This window comes from Heptranchias perlo, chromosome 25, assembly GCF_035084215.1.
Source record: "Heptranchias perlo isolate sHepPer1 chromosome 25, sHepPer1.hap1, whole genome shotgun sequence".
Lineage (NCBI taxonomy): Eukaryota > Metazoa > Chordata > Chondrichthyes > Hexanchiformes > Hexanchidae > Heptranchias > Heptranchias perlo.
Window position 1 is genome coordinate 22993268 of NC_090349.1, and position 16626 is coordinate 23009893.

At 42.9% G+C, this 16626-nt stretch overlaps 1 protein-coding gene across 1 annotated transcript in view; it reads left to right on the forward strand.

The window, feature by feature from the left end:
• si:dkeyp-14d3.1 (transmembrane protein 132C) overlaps positions 1-16626 on the forward strand; it is an 808037-nt gene that overhangs the window by 200461 nt on the left and 590950 nt on the right. The window contains exon 2 of the mRNA XM_068005754.1: positions 12986-13883. Within this exon, the coding sequence (XP_067861855.1) occupies positions 12986-13883 (898 nt within the window). The remainder of the gene's footprint in view (positions 1-12985; positions 13884-16626) is intronic.

A 16626-nucleotide genomic window follows, 5' to 3' on the forward strand; every position in this document is an offset into this window, starting at 1 on the left:
AGCCATCATCTCAGGCTGAACCAGACTGTTTGTAACCTCAGTGTTCTATTTAACCCTGAGCTGAACTTCCAACCCCCTATCCTTTCCATCACAAAGATTGCCTACTTCCACCTCCCTAACATTGCTCACTCCTGCCCTATCAGCCCACCTGCTGCTGAAACTCTCATCCATACCTTTGTGACCTCCAGACTTGATGATTCCAAAGTCCTCCAATCAGTCTTACAACTTCTTTCTCCGTAAACTTCAGCTCATCCAAAACTCTGATGCTCTAGTTCTATCCTGCACCAAGACCTGTTCATCCATCACCCCTGTTATGGCTGACCTACATTGGCTCACGGTCCTCCCAACACCTCAAATTTAAAAATTCTCGACATCACGTTTATATCTCTTCGTGGCCTTGCCCTTTCCTATCTTGGTATCCCCTCTTCCATGAGCTCTCCGTTCCTTTGACTCTGGCCTATTGTGCATTCACCCCTCCTATCGTCTCACCATTAGTGACTATGACTATGCCTTCAGCCGCATTCACTTCTTCACCTCCCTCTTCTCCTTTAAGGGCCTCCTTAATACCTATCTCTTTGACCAAGCTTTTGGTCACCCCGGTAATATCCTCTTCTTTGGCTCAGCATCCATTTTTGATTATGCCTCTGAAGCATCTTGGAATGTTTTTCCTACGTTAAAGGCGCTATATAAATGCATGCCATTGTCGTTCCTATCTGATTTGAAAAAGATCCAGGTTAATGTATATGAGAGGAAAGGGGCTTTCCAAACTACATGCTACACAAAGTAGAAGTCTATTGTTAGGCTCCAATCAAATGATGAGAAATCATGAGATAATTGGAGATATCACACGTTTATCATTGCGGGCAAAGGGACGTCTGACTGGTAATTGAAATGTTGTAGAAATTTATGCCATAACTGCATCTTAACTGAACCATCATGCAGTATGGGCTACCATCTGCTTTCCCTACTCCTTTTTGCTAAGACTGAGAGCATTCAATTATCTGCCTACGGCATTCCTGGAAACTAGGGAGCCTAGTGCTTTGACATTTCTTATTCTTGGCTTCAAAAAGATATCATGCAAATGTTGAAGGTCCCAAAACTCCTTTGTAGTTATTTTGTATTTGTTTTACAATATACATAGTTGTATTAAATTGTCTAATATATGTTTAGAAAAATAATAAAATAATTGTAATATAATGTACAATGGTGTCCCAGCAGAAATGAAAGAGAATCTATCATTAAGATTGCAATTGCTGTTGGGACTATCAGTCAATTGAAAAAAAAGTTATAGACTTGATGCTGTAATCATTTTAACTTATAGCACTTAAAATTACAGCAAGAACATGAGATCTAAAATGTACAAAGAATTAAATAATATAGAACTAATGGAGCATTACCAATGCAAAATTACTTAAGTGGTTTAGGGCTTAGAAATCATTTGTTAATGTTACAAATCGACTGTGCTTTTAGAATTCTCATATTTCTTTTCTGTGTTGTCTAATCCCACTGAGACATACTGTTGTAATATGGCAGATCTGGTTTATTATATCTATGGTACAATCACCTTCTAACCTGTCCGAATCCATTGTTTGTATGCAGTCTCGTTGCCAGGAAGGTGAAAGCCCAATAAAAGATGTGAAAATCGATGCTCAATGTAAATAAGAGCTATCAAAGGATTTAAACTTTGTAAATTTAAGTCTGATGAAAGGGTTAATTGTATGACAGTGTATTGAAAGTGGCTTTGTTTGCTTTGTAAAAATTCTATGTTAACAAGTTGAATATGATCAAAAAAGGTTTGATTTAGTTCCGGCTCAGTTGGTGGCACTCTTGCCTTTGAGTCAGAAGGTTGTGGGTTCAAGTCCCACTCCAGAATCCTGAGCACATAATCTAGACTGACACTTCTGTACAGTACTGAGGGAGTGCTGCACTGTCGGAGGTGCCGTTAAACCAAGGTCCCATCTGCCCTCTCAGGTGGACGTAAAAGATCCCACGGCACTATTCGATGAAGAGCAGTGGAGTTCCCCCAGTGTCCTGGCGAATATTTATCCCTCAACCAACATCACTAAAAAATCAGGTTATCTGGTCATTGTCAACCTGCTGCTTGTGGGACCTTGTTGTACGCAAATTGACTGCTGCATTTCCTACATTACAACAGTGACGACACTTCAGAAGCATTTTGTTGGCTGTAAAGCGCTGTGGGATGTCCTGAGGTCATGAAAGGCGCGATATAAATGCAAGTCCTTTTATTAAAAATTAGGTAGCAATGCACCAAAGATAATAGATGAAATGTGACTATGTGAGTTTACTCCAGTCTTGAAAGAGAAATATACACACTACTGTTTATAATGCTACTATAAATTAAATTTACAGAAACAACTTCTTTCAATCTATTTATTCTTGATATTCCAACCCCCAATCGGACCAAGTCCAAGTTACATATGCAAGGCCTTGTAAGATCTCCTTTTCAGATAAATCTCTGCCTATTCATATGAATATCCGAAAAATGTCAGACACGAAAAGATCTACTGGTCCATACAGTTGTGATGCCTACAATACATACACTCCCCACTCCACCTGGAGCCATGTAATCTCCTGGGAGAAGCAAAAAATCCAGGCCAATTATAGGGAAAAAATCTGGAAAATTCCTCTGCGACCCCACCCCCCACCGCTTAGGCAATTAAAACTAGACCACCCTGACCATTAGATCTCTCATCCAAATTTACTTTGAATCACCCCAATGTTTTGGCTACTCCAAACATTCATAACCCTTTGAGTGAAGAAGGTTTTCTAAATATCTATTCCTAATTTTTGGTTCACTAATTTCTTTTTATGCCTTTTAATCCCAATTTTCATGCATTTCTTCAAAGTAATAATCTGGTTCTACCTTAATTATAACATTTAATATTTTATATACTTTTATACTTCAGTAAGGTATTTTCTTAACCAACTTCTTTCTCAAGGCTGTAAGGCTTAAGTTTCTCTCATCTTTCTTCATAGCTCATCCACTGCTTGGAATCAGCTTTGTTGTTCTCTTCCGAACCCTTTCTGATCAAAGTCTATATTTTTGTGGCATGATGACCAAAACTGAACACAGCACATTTTTCTCAATCAGCAACATGCTCACTGCTTAACCTCTCTCAAAATTGTTGATTGCTTGCTGCGGTACAATTCCATGGATACCATTAGCTCTCCTGCACTTTGCTGGAGTGGTCCTTATTCACACGTTTGCCTTGCTGACATGTCAGCAGGTTACTGAAATATGAGTTCTATCACTGCTGAGCCCCAACATGTCCACACCCAATGTCCACATAAACATACTTCCAGCAGGGATGCTGGATAATGATCAGGTGCAGGAACCCTGCCCAATTTTTTTCTCTTTAATCTAGGAGTACTGAGCCTTTTTGGGAAAGTAGAATTGAGGTACAAGATCAGCCATGATCTTATCGAATGGTTTGAGGGGCTGTATGGCCTACTCCTGTTCCTATTTCTTATGTTCTAATGTTCCGAGGTTAGTGTCCCTACTGTTGCCCTAGTTGAGATTAAATAACTCAGCACAGACCAGATATTGAACCTGGGATATTTCTGGTCTGTAAGGCTCAACTACCTCCTGGATAAACTCGCTGGGCCATTGTAAAGCCATTCGGTTCTTTTTTTAAATTTACTTCATCATAATTGTTTGGTTCAGGTCCCTTCCAAATCCCCCCCACTTCCCGTGCTAATTCAGGTCCATTCATTTTATACTTATGACCCCTATGTTCAATACTCTATATTTAACAATGTTAAGTTTAATTTATCATGTGTCTTCCCAATTGCATCTTTTTTGCTATATTCTCGGAATTCTATTTTCCCTATTTTTGTGCCATCAATAAATCTGAACAGTTGTATTCATTGACCAGCTCATTTTGCACCGATTAGAAACCATAGGGGTCAATCATTTATCCAGGACTAAATTCAATACCTCTCCCCCACCCTCCCCAGTCCAACATTACACCTCTCATAAAAGCTTGATGGTTTAGTATGTCTTCAACGTGACAGTTTTACATTGAAAGTATTTTCTCCTCTTCCCCATGCACACCAAACTTGGGAGAAGGCAGAGCTGCCTCTTGCCAGCCGTCTGTCAGTGCTGCTCAGAGTCTGAGATGACTGTCCTTCTAGTTTCCTTTTCTTCCCCGAACGTAAGTTTCTGGGCTCCAGTTGGCTGCTGTGGATAAACTGGTAAGTCGCATCCCACTGCTCTGTGCCAGCTATTACTGGATGGTTTCCAAGCTGCAACCATCATATGGTTGCTTTGCTGTGAAGACTGTACTTTAGAAGTGTTTCAGAAACACCTTTATTGGAAAAATTCTACAGCCATCGAGCAAGAGGCGGTTGCTGTCAGACGTGAATTTCTGCGTCATATGAGAAATTTCTGTCAAATATGCCCTCTTTGGTAAAAAAGGTTTTAATTAGTGCTCAACTATGTATGTATATCATATTTTCTCAGTATATACTTTTTGTGTGTTTGTTGCATAACTTTAGCACAAGAGCAGCATATTACAGTAGATTCCAAAGATCAATAATCCAAACTGGAGGGACAGCTTTGAAAGGAACACATCCTATTGAAGAAGCAAGCGCACTTTCTATGGGGGTGGGCTGGGGTGGAGGGGGTGATAATGGCTCAGGTGTTTGTCAGCATGAATAGTTCCTATTTTACGTAAAATGAATATCACTCTTGAATGCAACGTTAACCTTTTATCTCAAAATACTATTGGAACTTAGAGAGGAACACTAGTTCACAGACCAGGATCAGTCCGTTTTGCTTTGCTCAAACGATAGGGAGTGTAACTGGTTCAGTGTCTGATGGGACAGCAAGAACTCTCTCCAAGTTTAAAAATCGTGCTTAAACTTAAAATCAGCAGTGGAAGCTGGGACTGAAGTTGAGGGGGAGGGGGCGGTCGGGTGGGAGAATGGCCATTTCAATTTTATTGCAGGGCATTTTATGTTAGTTATTGCTGAATTCCACTTCTCCAGTGCTGTGATATTTAAATAGCTGATTTGAAGCAGTGATACTGTATTTAAATGGTAATTGTCTCTCCTGATTTAAAACTTAAAAAGCTGCTTCATTTTCTTTAGAGGTATCAAAAGTGCATTCTGTGCATCAAATCCTGAATGACGACCTACCAGTCCAAACATATCACTAGTCTGAACTGTATTTAGTCCTGACTGATTCAGATTAGTGATATTTTATTGTATTGCAAGATGGAAATAATGCTTTCAGCTGCATTTCTTAATTCCTGTCAGTTCATAATGTCGGTGCTTAATTACATCATATATTGGTCATTATATTGGTCTTTTTGAGGGATTGTTTGACAGATGTGTCACAAGAAGAAAGCCCTCTTCAATGTTTCCACTGAGTAGATTTAATCAACCATTTCAAATACTACTATTTTACTTGACTGACAAAATCATAGAGTCCACTGGGAGTGATGTTGATCTTTGATAGAGACTCAAGGATCCTCTCTCTGATACTGCTTTATACTTTCTGAGGATTTATATTTGTGAAATGGTTGTGAGACTACTCTGAGCTGTGACAGCTGAAAGAACTTTGAGAATGTAATCGGAACAAACTGTGTCGAGCATAAAAAACCAATTGCTTTTCATTTATTGGCTCACATGGGAACTCTAAACCCATGTGACAGGCGTTTTAAATAGGCAGCTCAATACTGATTACAGTGATGGGTGCGATAAAAGACCAGGTCCCGTTATGGTCAGTTTTCACTTGTCTGTTTGAATAATATTGTCAGGGTTCAAAAGCCAGAGTTTGGTTTCATTTACATTTCAACCAGGATACCACTATAGTTGAAACTTGGGACTAAATCTTCCTCTGTTTTGCCGCTGTTTTTGGGCTAGCTTATGGTGGCCAACAGCTGAAAGTCGAATGTAAGGCCCAATGTCAGATCCCTGCCCCAAAAATCTACCTGTGCCATTTTCCTCTCTCCTGCTGGGGGTGCCAGCAACGGCTGCCGTGTCCTTCCCCTGCCACATGCAAATGGTGGTGGGTGTGCGGCTTTTATTGTAGAATCCCATTCCCCCACTGCCCAGTGGCTGTCAGCGGGAAATGACACCTATATAGACCAGGCATTGGGGCCTGCTTGTCATGGATCAAAGGCACCTCACAATTAAGGGCCACAATCAGTCTCGGAGGAAAATGCTATCAAGTTATTAAGTTTTTTTTAAAAACAAAAAGTAAGTTTTCAAAAAGTTTCAAAAAGTTTTCTTTAATTTCTTCTAGAATTTCTTTAATTTTTTTTTAAAGTACTTGCATTTATATTGTGCCTGTCATGTCTGCAGGACATCCCAAAATGCCTCACAGCTAATGAATTACTTTTGAAGTGCAGTTACTGTTGTTACATAGGCAAATGCAGTAGCCAATTGCGCACAGTAAGGTCCCACAAACAGCAATGAGATAAATGGTCAGGTAATCTGTTTTAGTGATGTTGGTTGAGAGATAAATGTTGGCCAGGACACCAGGAGAACTGTCCTGCTCTTCTTTGCTTTGATCAGTTTACCGTCTCATCTGAGAAGTATATTATGCATTTCTAAAGTTAAAGTTTAATCTTGCAGAATGGGCCTCAGAAAGCAAGGGGGACTCCCCTTAGGTCCCCTGCATGAGGAAGTTCAGGAAGACCATTGCAGCGATGCAAGGCTGAACAGGTGAAGTAGGCCTCCACCCTTGCCCGCTGGCACTCATTCCACCCTGTCTGAGGATTCGGGGCTGCGTGACCCTGACCCTTTGGCAATGCTTCAGAAGGTTGTACCTCCTTCATGAAGCAGTAACTTGTCTCAGCTTGCAGACAGCTGCAGGCACATGTCATAAGGGAGGCAGTCAGCTGACTTAAGGTCGGCCATAACTGCCAGATGTATCCTGTCATCAACAAAGTTAATTGAGTCACTTGCTGACATTGAGCTCTCTCCCAAAACTACCAAGGCTCCCATTGGGAGATCAGTCTGCTGCTCCTTCATGCAGGCATTCCCCCACCTTGCTACATTACAACAGTGAATACACTTCAAAAAGTACTTAATTGGCAGAAATGCACTTTGGGACATTCTGAGGTCATGAAAGACACTATCTAAATGCAAGTTAGTTTTTTTTTCGTTTTCACATTCGTCTGCACGTAGCCTCTCAGTGATAAAAGCATCTCACTGACAACAAATCTGGAAATCTTCACACTGTTTAAGCCCACCACACCTCCCCTTGGTGCTTACTCTTGTGTGCCCTTTCAATCTTAGACTCCTACTTCTCCTAAATGGCAGGCGATTCTGGGGTGATTGACTGATAATTTGCAGCAGGAGCCTTGGGTGATTGAGGTGATACTTCCTTGTCTTTGGTCGGGAGCCACTTTCCCTTTAAGAAGAAAGTAGAATGTATGAAGGCACTCCACGTGCCATCATGTGGAATGCAACCCAGGTTTCAGAGATGGAGATAGATGGCACTCACTGCCAAGACCACCTGCTTCCATGGATTATACCTGCCTCCTTTCCGTGGGGCCAAATGGCTAGCTCCTCTGATGCCAGATTACAGACAGTAACACCTCAACTGAAGAGCCCTTAAATTTGTGAACTTCGTGCCCTGAAGAAGCATCGACCTCAGATATTGCCGTGAGCCACATTGCTGCAGACACAAAATGGCTACCTTGGCCCTTTCAGCTGCTACAGCAGCAACAGATTTTCTTCTTGCTTCTCATTCTCACCCAAGGCAAACTGCCTATAGAGAGTTCTAATAATGCCAGGAGTCCCCCAAGAAGATGTAATGAGGGTGCAGTGCGGATAATTGGACTAGTTCTTGACGTAGTTACAATAATAGATGGTACTGCAGTTTTGGTAGTAAATCCACTACTGAGGCAAATCTAGTCCATGATTTATAAATATTTTGGAATAATTGTACATGGTTGTTTCCTGAATCAAGGATTTCTTATGGGTATAAAAAGATTTCCATAGTTTTGGTTGCCTATGTCTATTGTAGAAAAGAATACAAGACTTTCCACACATGGCACTTAACGAGCTGATATAGCTGCAACCTGCCACTCTTTACCCTGTGATAGGTTAACCTAAAAGAACAAATGTTTAGATTTGAAGTGTTCCATCAAGTGCCTAGACTTTTAGCTTTGCCTCCCTCACTGGGTGTTTTAAATTCATGTTATCCAGTCAGAGAGCCAGTTTCTGTTTGAAGCACTGTATGCTTAACATGGTACATGGCATAGTCTTGGAAAACAAAATTAACCCATCGGGGCCGATTTTCGGGTGAAGGAGTGGATGCGTTGGGGGCAGGGGGGCTCCGAAAATCGCTGAAATGCCGTGCGGGATCGGAGCCCGGCTCCAATCCGCTGGCTTCCGGGTTTCCCAGTGACGCGTCTGGGTGCGCGCACACCTCCCGAATGCGGAGGTCCCACTGGCAATTAAAGCCGGGGGGATGATAATTTGCATAGTTTCTCCGATATTTGAGGTACTTGAACTACTTGATTGACTCGACATTTTGGCAGGGGTGCGATTTTGAAGCATCCTCAGCGTGTTTCCCGTGCTGAGGGAAACACTCCCTGTTACAACAGATGTGTTTCAGCCAGCAGCCAGTGGGAGATGCAAAGGATTATTTGACAGGTGGGGAGAAAATGACATTTATTGCAACAGGGCATCTGTCACTTCAGACAAAGTTTTGGCTGCAAGACCTCCTTTGTGTTTTCACTCAAAATTTTTACTTTCCACCCCAACTCTGCTGTGCAAACATATTTAACTACTTTGCGGACCCCCTCAAACTCAGGTGGTCAGGATGGAGGACACCATGGCTGCATTCACCACTACATCCGAGGTCGAGTAACATCACCAGTCTCGCCAGGCACTGCGTCCACCTCCGCCACGTGGAGCTCCACAACACAGTGCTGCGCCACAGGCACCTGCACAAGAGCACAGAGGGCAACAACAGAGAGAGTGACGTCGCAGGAGGCACTACCCTCGCAACAGGGTCTATAGACCGAGGCTCAGCTTCCTGGACCTCTCTGAGGAGCAGTGCATACGGAGGCTCAGTCAGTCGTCAGGTAGTCGCAGACATCTACAGCCTTCTTCATGCCGAGCTGCTCCCGGCTGGGCTGAGCAGCATCTCCTTACCTTTCGCTGTCAAAGTCACCACTGCCCTCAATTTCTTCGTCTCCGGATCATTCCAGGATGCCACCAGGGACATTGCCAGGGTCTCTTAGTCGTCTGCACACAAGTGCATAAGGCAGGTCAACGACGGCTTGTTTCGCAGGGCCTCGTACTACGTCAACTTTCCCGTGGACGACCTCAGCCAGACGGAGAGGGCAGTGGGATTCCACGCTGTGGCTGGCTTCCCACGGGTGCAGGGTGTAATCGATTGCACCCATATAGCAATACGAACACCTCCACATGAGCCAGGACTGTTCATCAACAGGAAGGGCTATCACTCCATCAACACTCAGCTCATTTGTGACCACCGTAAGAGATTCCTTCACGTGTGCACCAGATACCCTGGCAACTGCCACGATTCCTTCATCCTTGGAGAGGTGGCAGCTATGCGGGTACAGGTTGAGAGGGGGGCAACGGGTGAGACGTGAGAGCACTTTGATCGGCGTCCCCACTTCCATATCCCCTTTTGACATCATCCCTCCCCTGGGCCAGGCCCACACCACTCCGACCACTCGGCTGGACGACAGTTTGGAGGACATGTGTGAAGCCTTGTAAGACCAGTGCTAGAGTATCTGCCTGCCTGTTTAAGGCGGCGGAATACTGTTCACCCTGAGTCCAAACGGCCATTGTCAGGGCCTGAATGAACTCATTTGTGAGCTGTGCTTGAAGCTCCATGAAGGCTAGCCTTCCCTCCATCGCAGACATTCCCGCACTTATCCCCGACACTATCTCAGAGATGCCCTCACGTCCCTGTGACACTATCTCAGAGATGCCCTCATACCCCTGTGACAGTATCTCAGAGATTCCCTCCCGCACCTGTGCCACCATTCCACTCATGCAGGAGTTGGACTCCTCCATCCTCTGCACTATTGTGGAGAGTGCGCGTGGCACCTGTTCCAGCACCTCGCAAATGTGCTGCTGTTCCTCAATCATTCTCCTTTTAAAGGATGGTCCTCATGGTTCAGCATCTGTGTCCTATTTGAGCAGAGCCTGGAGAGGAGTGCACCCACTGATGCGGACTCTCCACAGCTGCCCCTCCCACCAGTGTCTGCTCGTGCTCACGTGTGTGGTAACTCACCAGGTGCCAACCCAACTAACTGAGGACGGGGATGCACCGAGGTGTGTGTATCTGCGCTGGTGGATGGCTCGCTCAGATGTGACGGTGCACCCTCAGATGCCGGCAGGTCCTCTGAGGAATCTCCCTCTGCCGTCACAGCGGCCGCTGAAGGCCCTGTAAGAGAACAGAAGGCAATATTAAGCATGATCGTACTGAGGTGCTGAAGATGGCGGGGCATGTTAACATCAATTCATATTGTGTGTGCTGAATGTTAAAGTTCTGTTACCAGACGTTTGTCAGGTGCCAGCCTTGGCGTCCACGACAGACAGGCACTTGAGGGTGCGGCTCAGCTCCAGCGCCTCCTGCTCCGCGTCTGCGAGGACAACAATCTATTGTAGCCCCCCCTCCGGTCCTCGCCCTCTCCCGTGCATTCTGGGCTCTCTTCTCCTATAAGGGGAGAAAGTAGAGAGGCGTGAGTGTGGGATGGTGACGTGGCCAACCGATGAATGCATTGGTTTGGGTGAGGCTGACCGTGAAAGAGATACATCAGAGGATGAGTATGAGACAGAGCCATGACATTGTATGAGGATTGGATTGAGTGGTAGTGGTGGGATGAGTCCTGGGGAGGTGAGGAAGTGGTGAGTAAGTGCAGGTAAGATGAGTATGAGGTTTGAGTGGGTGTGAGGAGTGATGTGATAGAGTAGTGTTGACAGTGCAGAAGGAGTTGGGGGGCCGGGAGCGGAGATGTGGAAGACGGAGTGTAGGGGAATGAGTAAGTGTGCTCACTTTGGCTGACCTAGTTAGGTCATTGAAGCGCTTCCTGCACTGGATCCAGGTGCGGGAGATGCTGCTGCTGGTGACCTCCTCTGCCACCTCGAGCCAGGCATTCTTGGTGGCAGAGACAGGCCACTTCCTCCCGTCCGCCGGGTAGAAGACATCCCTCCTCCTCCTCACCTCATCCAGTAGCACCTGGAGTGAGGCATCACTTAATCTAGGAGCAGCCTTTCCCCTGTGCTGCTTCATTTTGCTCTGTGGGTGTTTGCTCCAGGAGGAGCCATTGGCGGACTGCCCCTTTAAATAGAGCTCCTCCAGCTGACAGCCTGTGATGCGGGTGCGCAGTTCGCCCGCTGCGCAGCTTTCGGACAGCAGACCCGGAAGCCACGTTAAGTGGCTCCAATTGACCCGCGATGAGGTGGGGAATGGACAGATTTTATTGGGCGTGTTACCCACGCGCCTAATCGTCCCCCCACTCCCGGCTGCCATCCCGCCTCCCCACTAATATTGGGGCCATAGTGTTTCTAACACCAACAGCATCATAATGATTTCAGCTTTGCTCAATTCTTCACAAATATTGTTTGACCCTGATAAATGCATAATTTTTTGATGAGCTTGGACCTGAGTTTTGAATGGTAATGATGCATTGTGATTGGTAATAATACGTGTGAATTATGGGGAAAATTTTCTCGGCGTGTTAGATGTAGTGAGATGATAATCCTATTTTGAAGAATGGATTGATGATTTCAATGTGCCTAGTGTAGAGAGGAAGTCTCCCTTCGTCCATACATTTAGGTGGGATTGAATATGGAAGTGAGCAGCACTAGTATAATGGTTGTGAATGACACCAGTGGAATTGAATGGTAATGGTATACTGAAAATTCTGTGCTTGGATCAAAATCATGTCTGCAATCAGAATACACAGATCTGCATTCTAATGTGCTCCAAAACAGAATGTTTCACTTTTTCCAGAGAGTGTGAGCGTGAAGTGGATTTTACAAACAATAATGTTAAAATCTGCTTTGGATCTGCAAGAAAAAAACTTTATAAGAAGTTGTTAGAATTTCTTTGAAAGTCAACAGATTTTAATCACGTTGTCATAACGAATGTTAACAAAATTATCTTTGTACAAAATGCTTCTTGTCACTTAAATAATACATTAATTAATGCCAGACAGAACTCCATTGATTAAGAAGGGTTATTTTGTTCAAATTTACCCATTTCTCCATGGCAACTAAAATCTCTTGTTAAGAGATTGTTTTAAGGAATTTCAAATGGCCAAAATGACTGTGGAATCTTATTTCACAGATTTGCAGATTAGGAGTGACAGCTCTACTTAAAATGATGAAACAGAGGAATATTTGAACCAAAGGGAACACAAAGATTAATGTTTTCATTGGAGAATATCAAAAGGGGCAAACTTGTAAGGCAATTTACCACATGACAATTCTCCTTTAAAAAGTTTAAGTAAGCCTTTCTGCAAACACTACCAGATTTTAATATCTTAATGTTTCGAAATTTGAACAATAGTTATCTGCCTCAGCATCCTAATGAAGTTGTTTGTGCACAGGAAGGTGGCAACCTTTTTGGATATTGAATAAAAATAACTGTATAATTAGACAATAAACAAATAATTCTTAACAGTGAATAATCTTTCCATCAGAGAATCTTACCCAGTATGCCAACTTTTGCAACATGCTGGCTTCCTCTTTGCGAGATGTCCATATTTAATGGGATAATGGTTTATTATTAACTCCAAGATCCTTGTTGAGTTAAGCTGTATTTACACCCGTAGCAACACCTGACTGAAGAACTGTCAACTGAAAGGGTTGAGTGCTAAATAATGGCACACAAAAGCTGTCATTGAATCATGGGGAATATCATTATAAGCAATCAGTGAAGTAAATATCGAAAGTGTATTGTTTTAAGGAAATCTAGGAATACTATTCATATTCATTTATGTTTCTTGTTTATTCCCAGTTGTAGAGAGCCGTGGGATCATGGGAAATGTGGAGAGTGCACAAAAATTTTCTTCTCTGCCAGTGTATCTACCAGTGAAGTACCGAGTGCACAAAGCTGAAAGTTCATTTTTTCTAAAAGAAGCCAACCAGGATATCATGCGTAACTCCAGTTTACAGTTCCGCATGGAGCCTTTTTTCGTACATGAAGCCAAGACACCTCCTGTGGTTAATGCCACTTATGGACCTTATGCTGTGGAACAAGTTGTGCCCAGGGCTTTCCTGCAGCCTTCTGGTATTTTCAGCATGGTTGATAAATTCACTTTTGACTGGAAAATCAAAGCAAATATTATTGATGATAAAGTTTACTCCAATCGGCCAATAGTACAGATTTTATTTTACATCACAGGTCGCGACTGGGATGATTACAGTGTTAATGATAATCTGCCATGTATACGGGTGTATGCATTTCGGGAAACGAGGGAAGTTAGAAACAGTTGCCGCCTAAAAGGAGATCTTGGATTATGCATTGTAGAGCTGGAACTTCTGCCATCTTGGTTTAACCCTCCCACTGTGGTACCTGGCCGCAAAAAGATAACTGATCAATCTGAAGGAACTCCAGTGGAACTTTATTACATGGTGCAGGGTGCCGATGAAGATGGGGACTGTGATGCAGAGGACACGCGGAAGGGCAATGCTATCCGACCAGGCCGCGATGATGTTGATGAAACGCTCCATTCTCTGCAACGTATCGGCAGCGTCCGACTTCGCCAAGGAACTGGAAACCCACAGCTAACGAAAATGAGGCTGGACAACAACATCATAATCTCAGTTTTACAAAGGCCTGTCAAACAAGGGGAAGTTGTCACTTTTCACGTGTCTCTGGCTAGCAGCTCAACAGTGGAACTGTTCACACTGCGGTAGGTCATACTTTGGTATATGTTCGTGGGATTAACAATTGTTGCATTAAGTATGCTAAAGTGAGAGTAAATATGATAAAAAGTGTTCCTTTCGGCTTGATATTGTGCTAGGTGAGAAAGTACTGAATTCCCAGCCAGAGATTTTTACAGTAAATCCCAATTTTCTGACTGGAAGCTAATTGTTTTCATTGGGAGAATTTTGAACATTTTCTAGATTTGCTAGATCAAAGACATTATCTTTGGGTAGGGGAGGGGAAGAGAACCGTAGAGTCAGTTGCACTGTACCAAAACGTTTCTTCTGTTCACCAATCTTTCTGGCCTTCCAGTTGAAGGCTGGGGGCAACCTAATTGAGAGGGGGAAGAACTGGTTTGCATTTCATAATATGTTCTTAGCCAGTCAGTTCTCAAATAATCCAATTTGAATTTAAGCACAGATTGTATATATTCACTGAAAGCCAAGATTACAATTGAATATACTATGTGTTTTAAATTTATATTTGAATTGCATCTGTGGGAGGAAATAGCAGGAGTCATGCCATTTTTGAGAAATAATATTATTTCCAGGGAAGTGCACAGTTATCAAAAAGGGCTCATTGTTTCTGGTCATGTGAAATATTCAAAGGAGATGCTATGAATTCATAAGACAAAGCTTGTCTTTTAACCAAATTATTTAATTTTTTCACTATATAACGAATTACTTTGCAGTATGTTTGCAAGTGTGGCAGCCATTTTGCACACAGCAAGGTTCCACGAACAGCAATGAGATCAATAACCAGCTAATTTATTTTTTGGTTGAGGGAGGGATATTGACCAAGTCATTGGAGGAACTCTCAATTGTCTTTGATTGAATAATTATGTAATGGCCAGGCCAGATTTGTGGTTGCTGAATAGCAGAACTGTCGCACAACTGTGGTGTACAATAATAAAGCTTTTATTTTCTGTTGTTTAGTGTGTTAAAAATATCACACTTTGGCATTTTTAGCATGTTCAAAGTTAATAGTTTGCCCTGGAACAAGTGGAAAGAGCAAATTTTAAAAAAAGGACCCAAGTTTAAAAACACTTGGTGCCATTTCATCACTGAAGAAGCTTGAGCCAAGGATCAGTGGGTAATGGATGAGAATATCCAAATAGCAACTTACAAAATGTAAGTGGATCAGTGATAAATTTTTATTCGCTTAAAGATCAATTACACTACAAGCTGAAATTACTTCTTGTTAATAAAACTGTGTTGTGTAATTTAGCAAGACTCATGATTCGGTGCAAATGGAGCCGAATGTAGATATCATCATCAGTCAAACCCCACTCTCTGTTTTATTTGCAGACCCTGGCAATTCTGCAAGTGCAGCGACAGGGGTGCTCAAATAATGTCAGTTAATGCTTTCACACTAGGGAATATCCTCCTGATGGCAGAGATTTTGTTGCAATCAGTCTTGAGACTGTCATCAAGACGTTTCTCCCTGATTTGCTCAGAAATCTGGACTTTGCTAGGTTGCATGTCAGTTTGGGGTTGGGGATGGAAACCGGAGTGTAGTCACAGCGCTGAGAGGCCTGTCTCTATGCTCCTGGCTGCTGGTATCAGGGCATGAAGATCACCCCTGGATGAAGCACATCATTTGATGATGGTTCTGTCAGAGTAGGAGTTTGCTGAGCATACTACAACATGCTTTGAGATAGATGGTTATTCTATGATTTTGGTATTTCCACTAACCAGTTCTGAGCCAACGTGCATCAGAGGTGGGTTTCTCCCAGTATTGGGAAGTGGAAGTTCATTTTATTGGTACAGCTGCTCATTTGGAAACAAATCTGATTTACAGCTGTAAATATTATTGAGCTAATGCCTATAAAATGTTGTATTTCCCAACCTAACCCTGCCAGATACCACAGGTCCTCCAACACAAATCCTTGCGTGATTTCTTACTATGAAATCCTGCGGGTTCCATTAGCAGTAATGCTGAACTATTTCACGTTTGTACCTGATTTCATCCTATGTAGTAAATTCTAAATCTTTACAGGTTTTCGTAAAGGATCTCAAATTCGTACCTTTCTGTGCATCTTCAATACTATAATGTTGGTCTTTGAGAAAAATGTAGGACAGATTCAGAAGTATGCTGAAACCTAGCAGTGTCATGGGCAGCTGTATCTGATCTTGTATTTCTAAGATTCTTCGATCGTGTTAGTAGACAGCTTAACCTTGAAAAGTTGACAAATGAGACTGCAGAAGTGAAGGAACAGAACAGTGTATGAGAAACCTTCTCCCATAAGTAACTGGAAGCTTTCATTCTATGGTATTAAGGTTTTATAGGGGCTTTGAAACCTTCTTAGGTTTGGTTCAGTGGTGCGATAATCTGCCAGGCACTTGTTAAATCACGAAGGTTAGATACAGTTAAAGACTGTAAGCAGCCTTGGGACTTTCTTTCCAAATAAGATTCAGTCACCTGATTCACTTAATTCAGAAAAATAACAGAAGGGTGCTGACTAATTGGTTACTGCCTGATCCTTTATAGCACAGTAACATTTTTTGGTATTGCCCTTCCCATCACTAGGTTTATAATACTACTGGGGATAGCTTCCTCTATTCACTCATGTTAGCAAATAAGCTGAAGTGAGTATAAAGTTTGGAATCCCTTTCACACGCACACTGACTTGCTCACCGACATTAGTATTCAGTGTACAGAGGAAGATATATTCCTGTGTAAACCACATAATATGTCGTCAGAGATACTGTTCCAGGCTTACCTCGAGA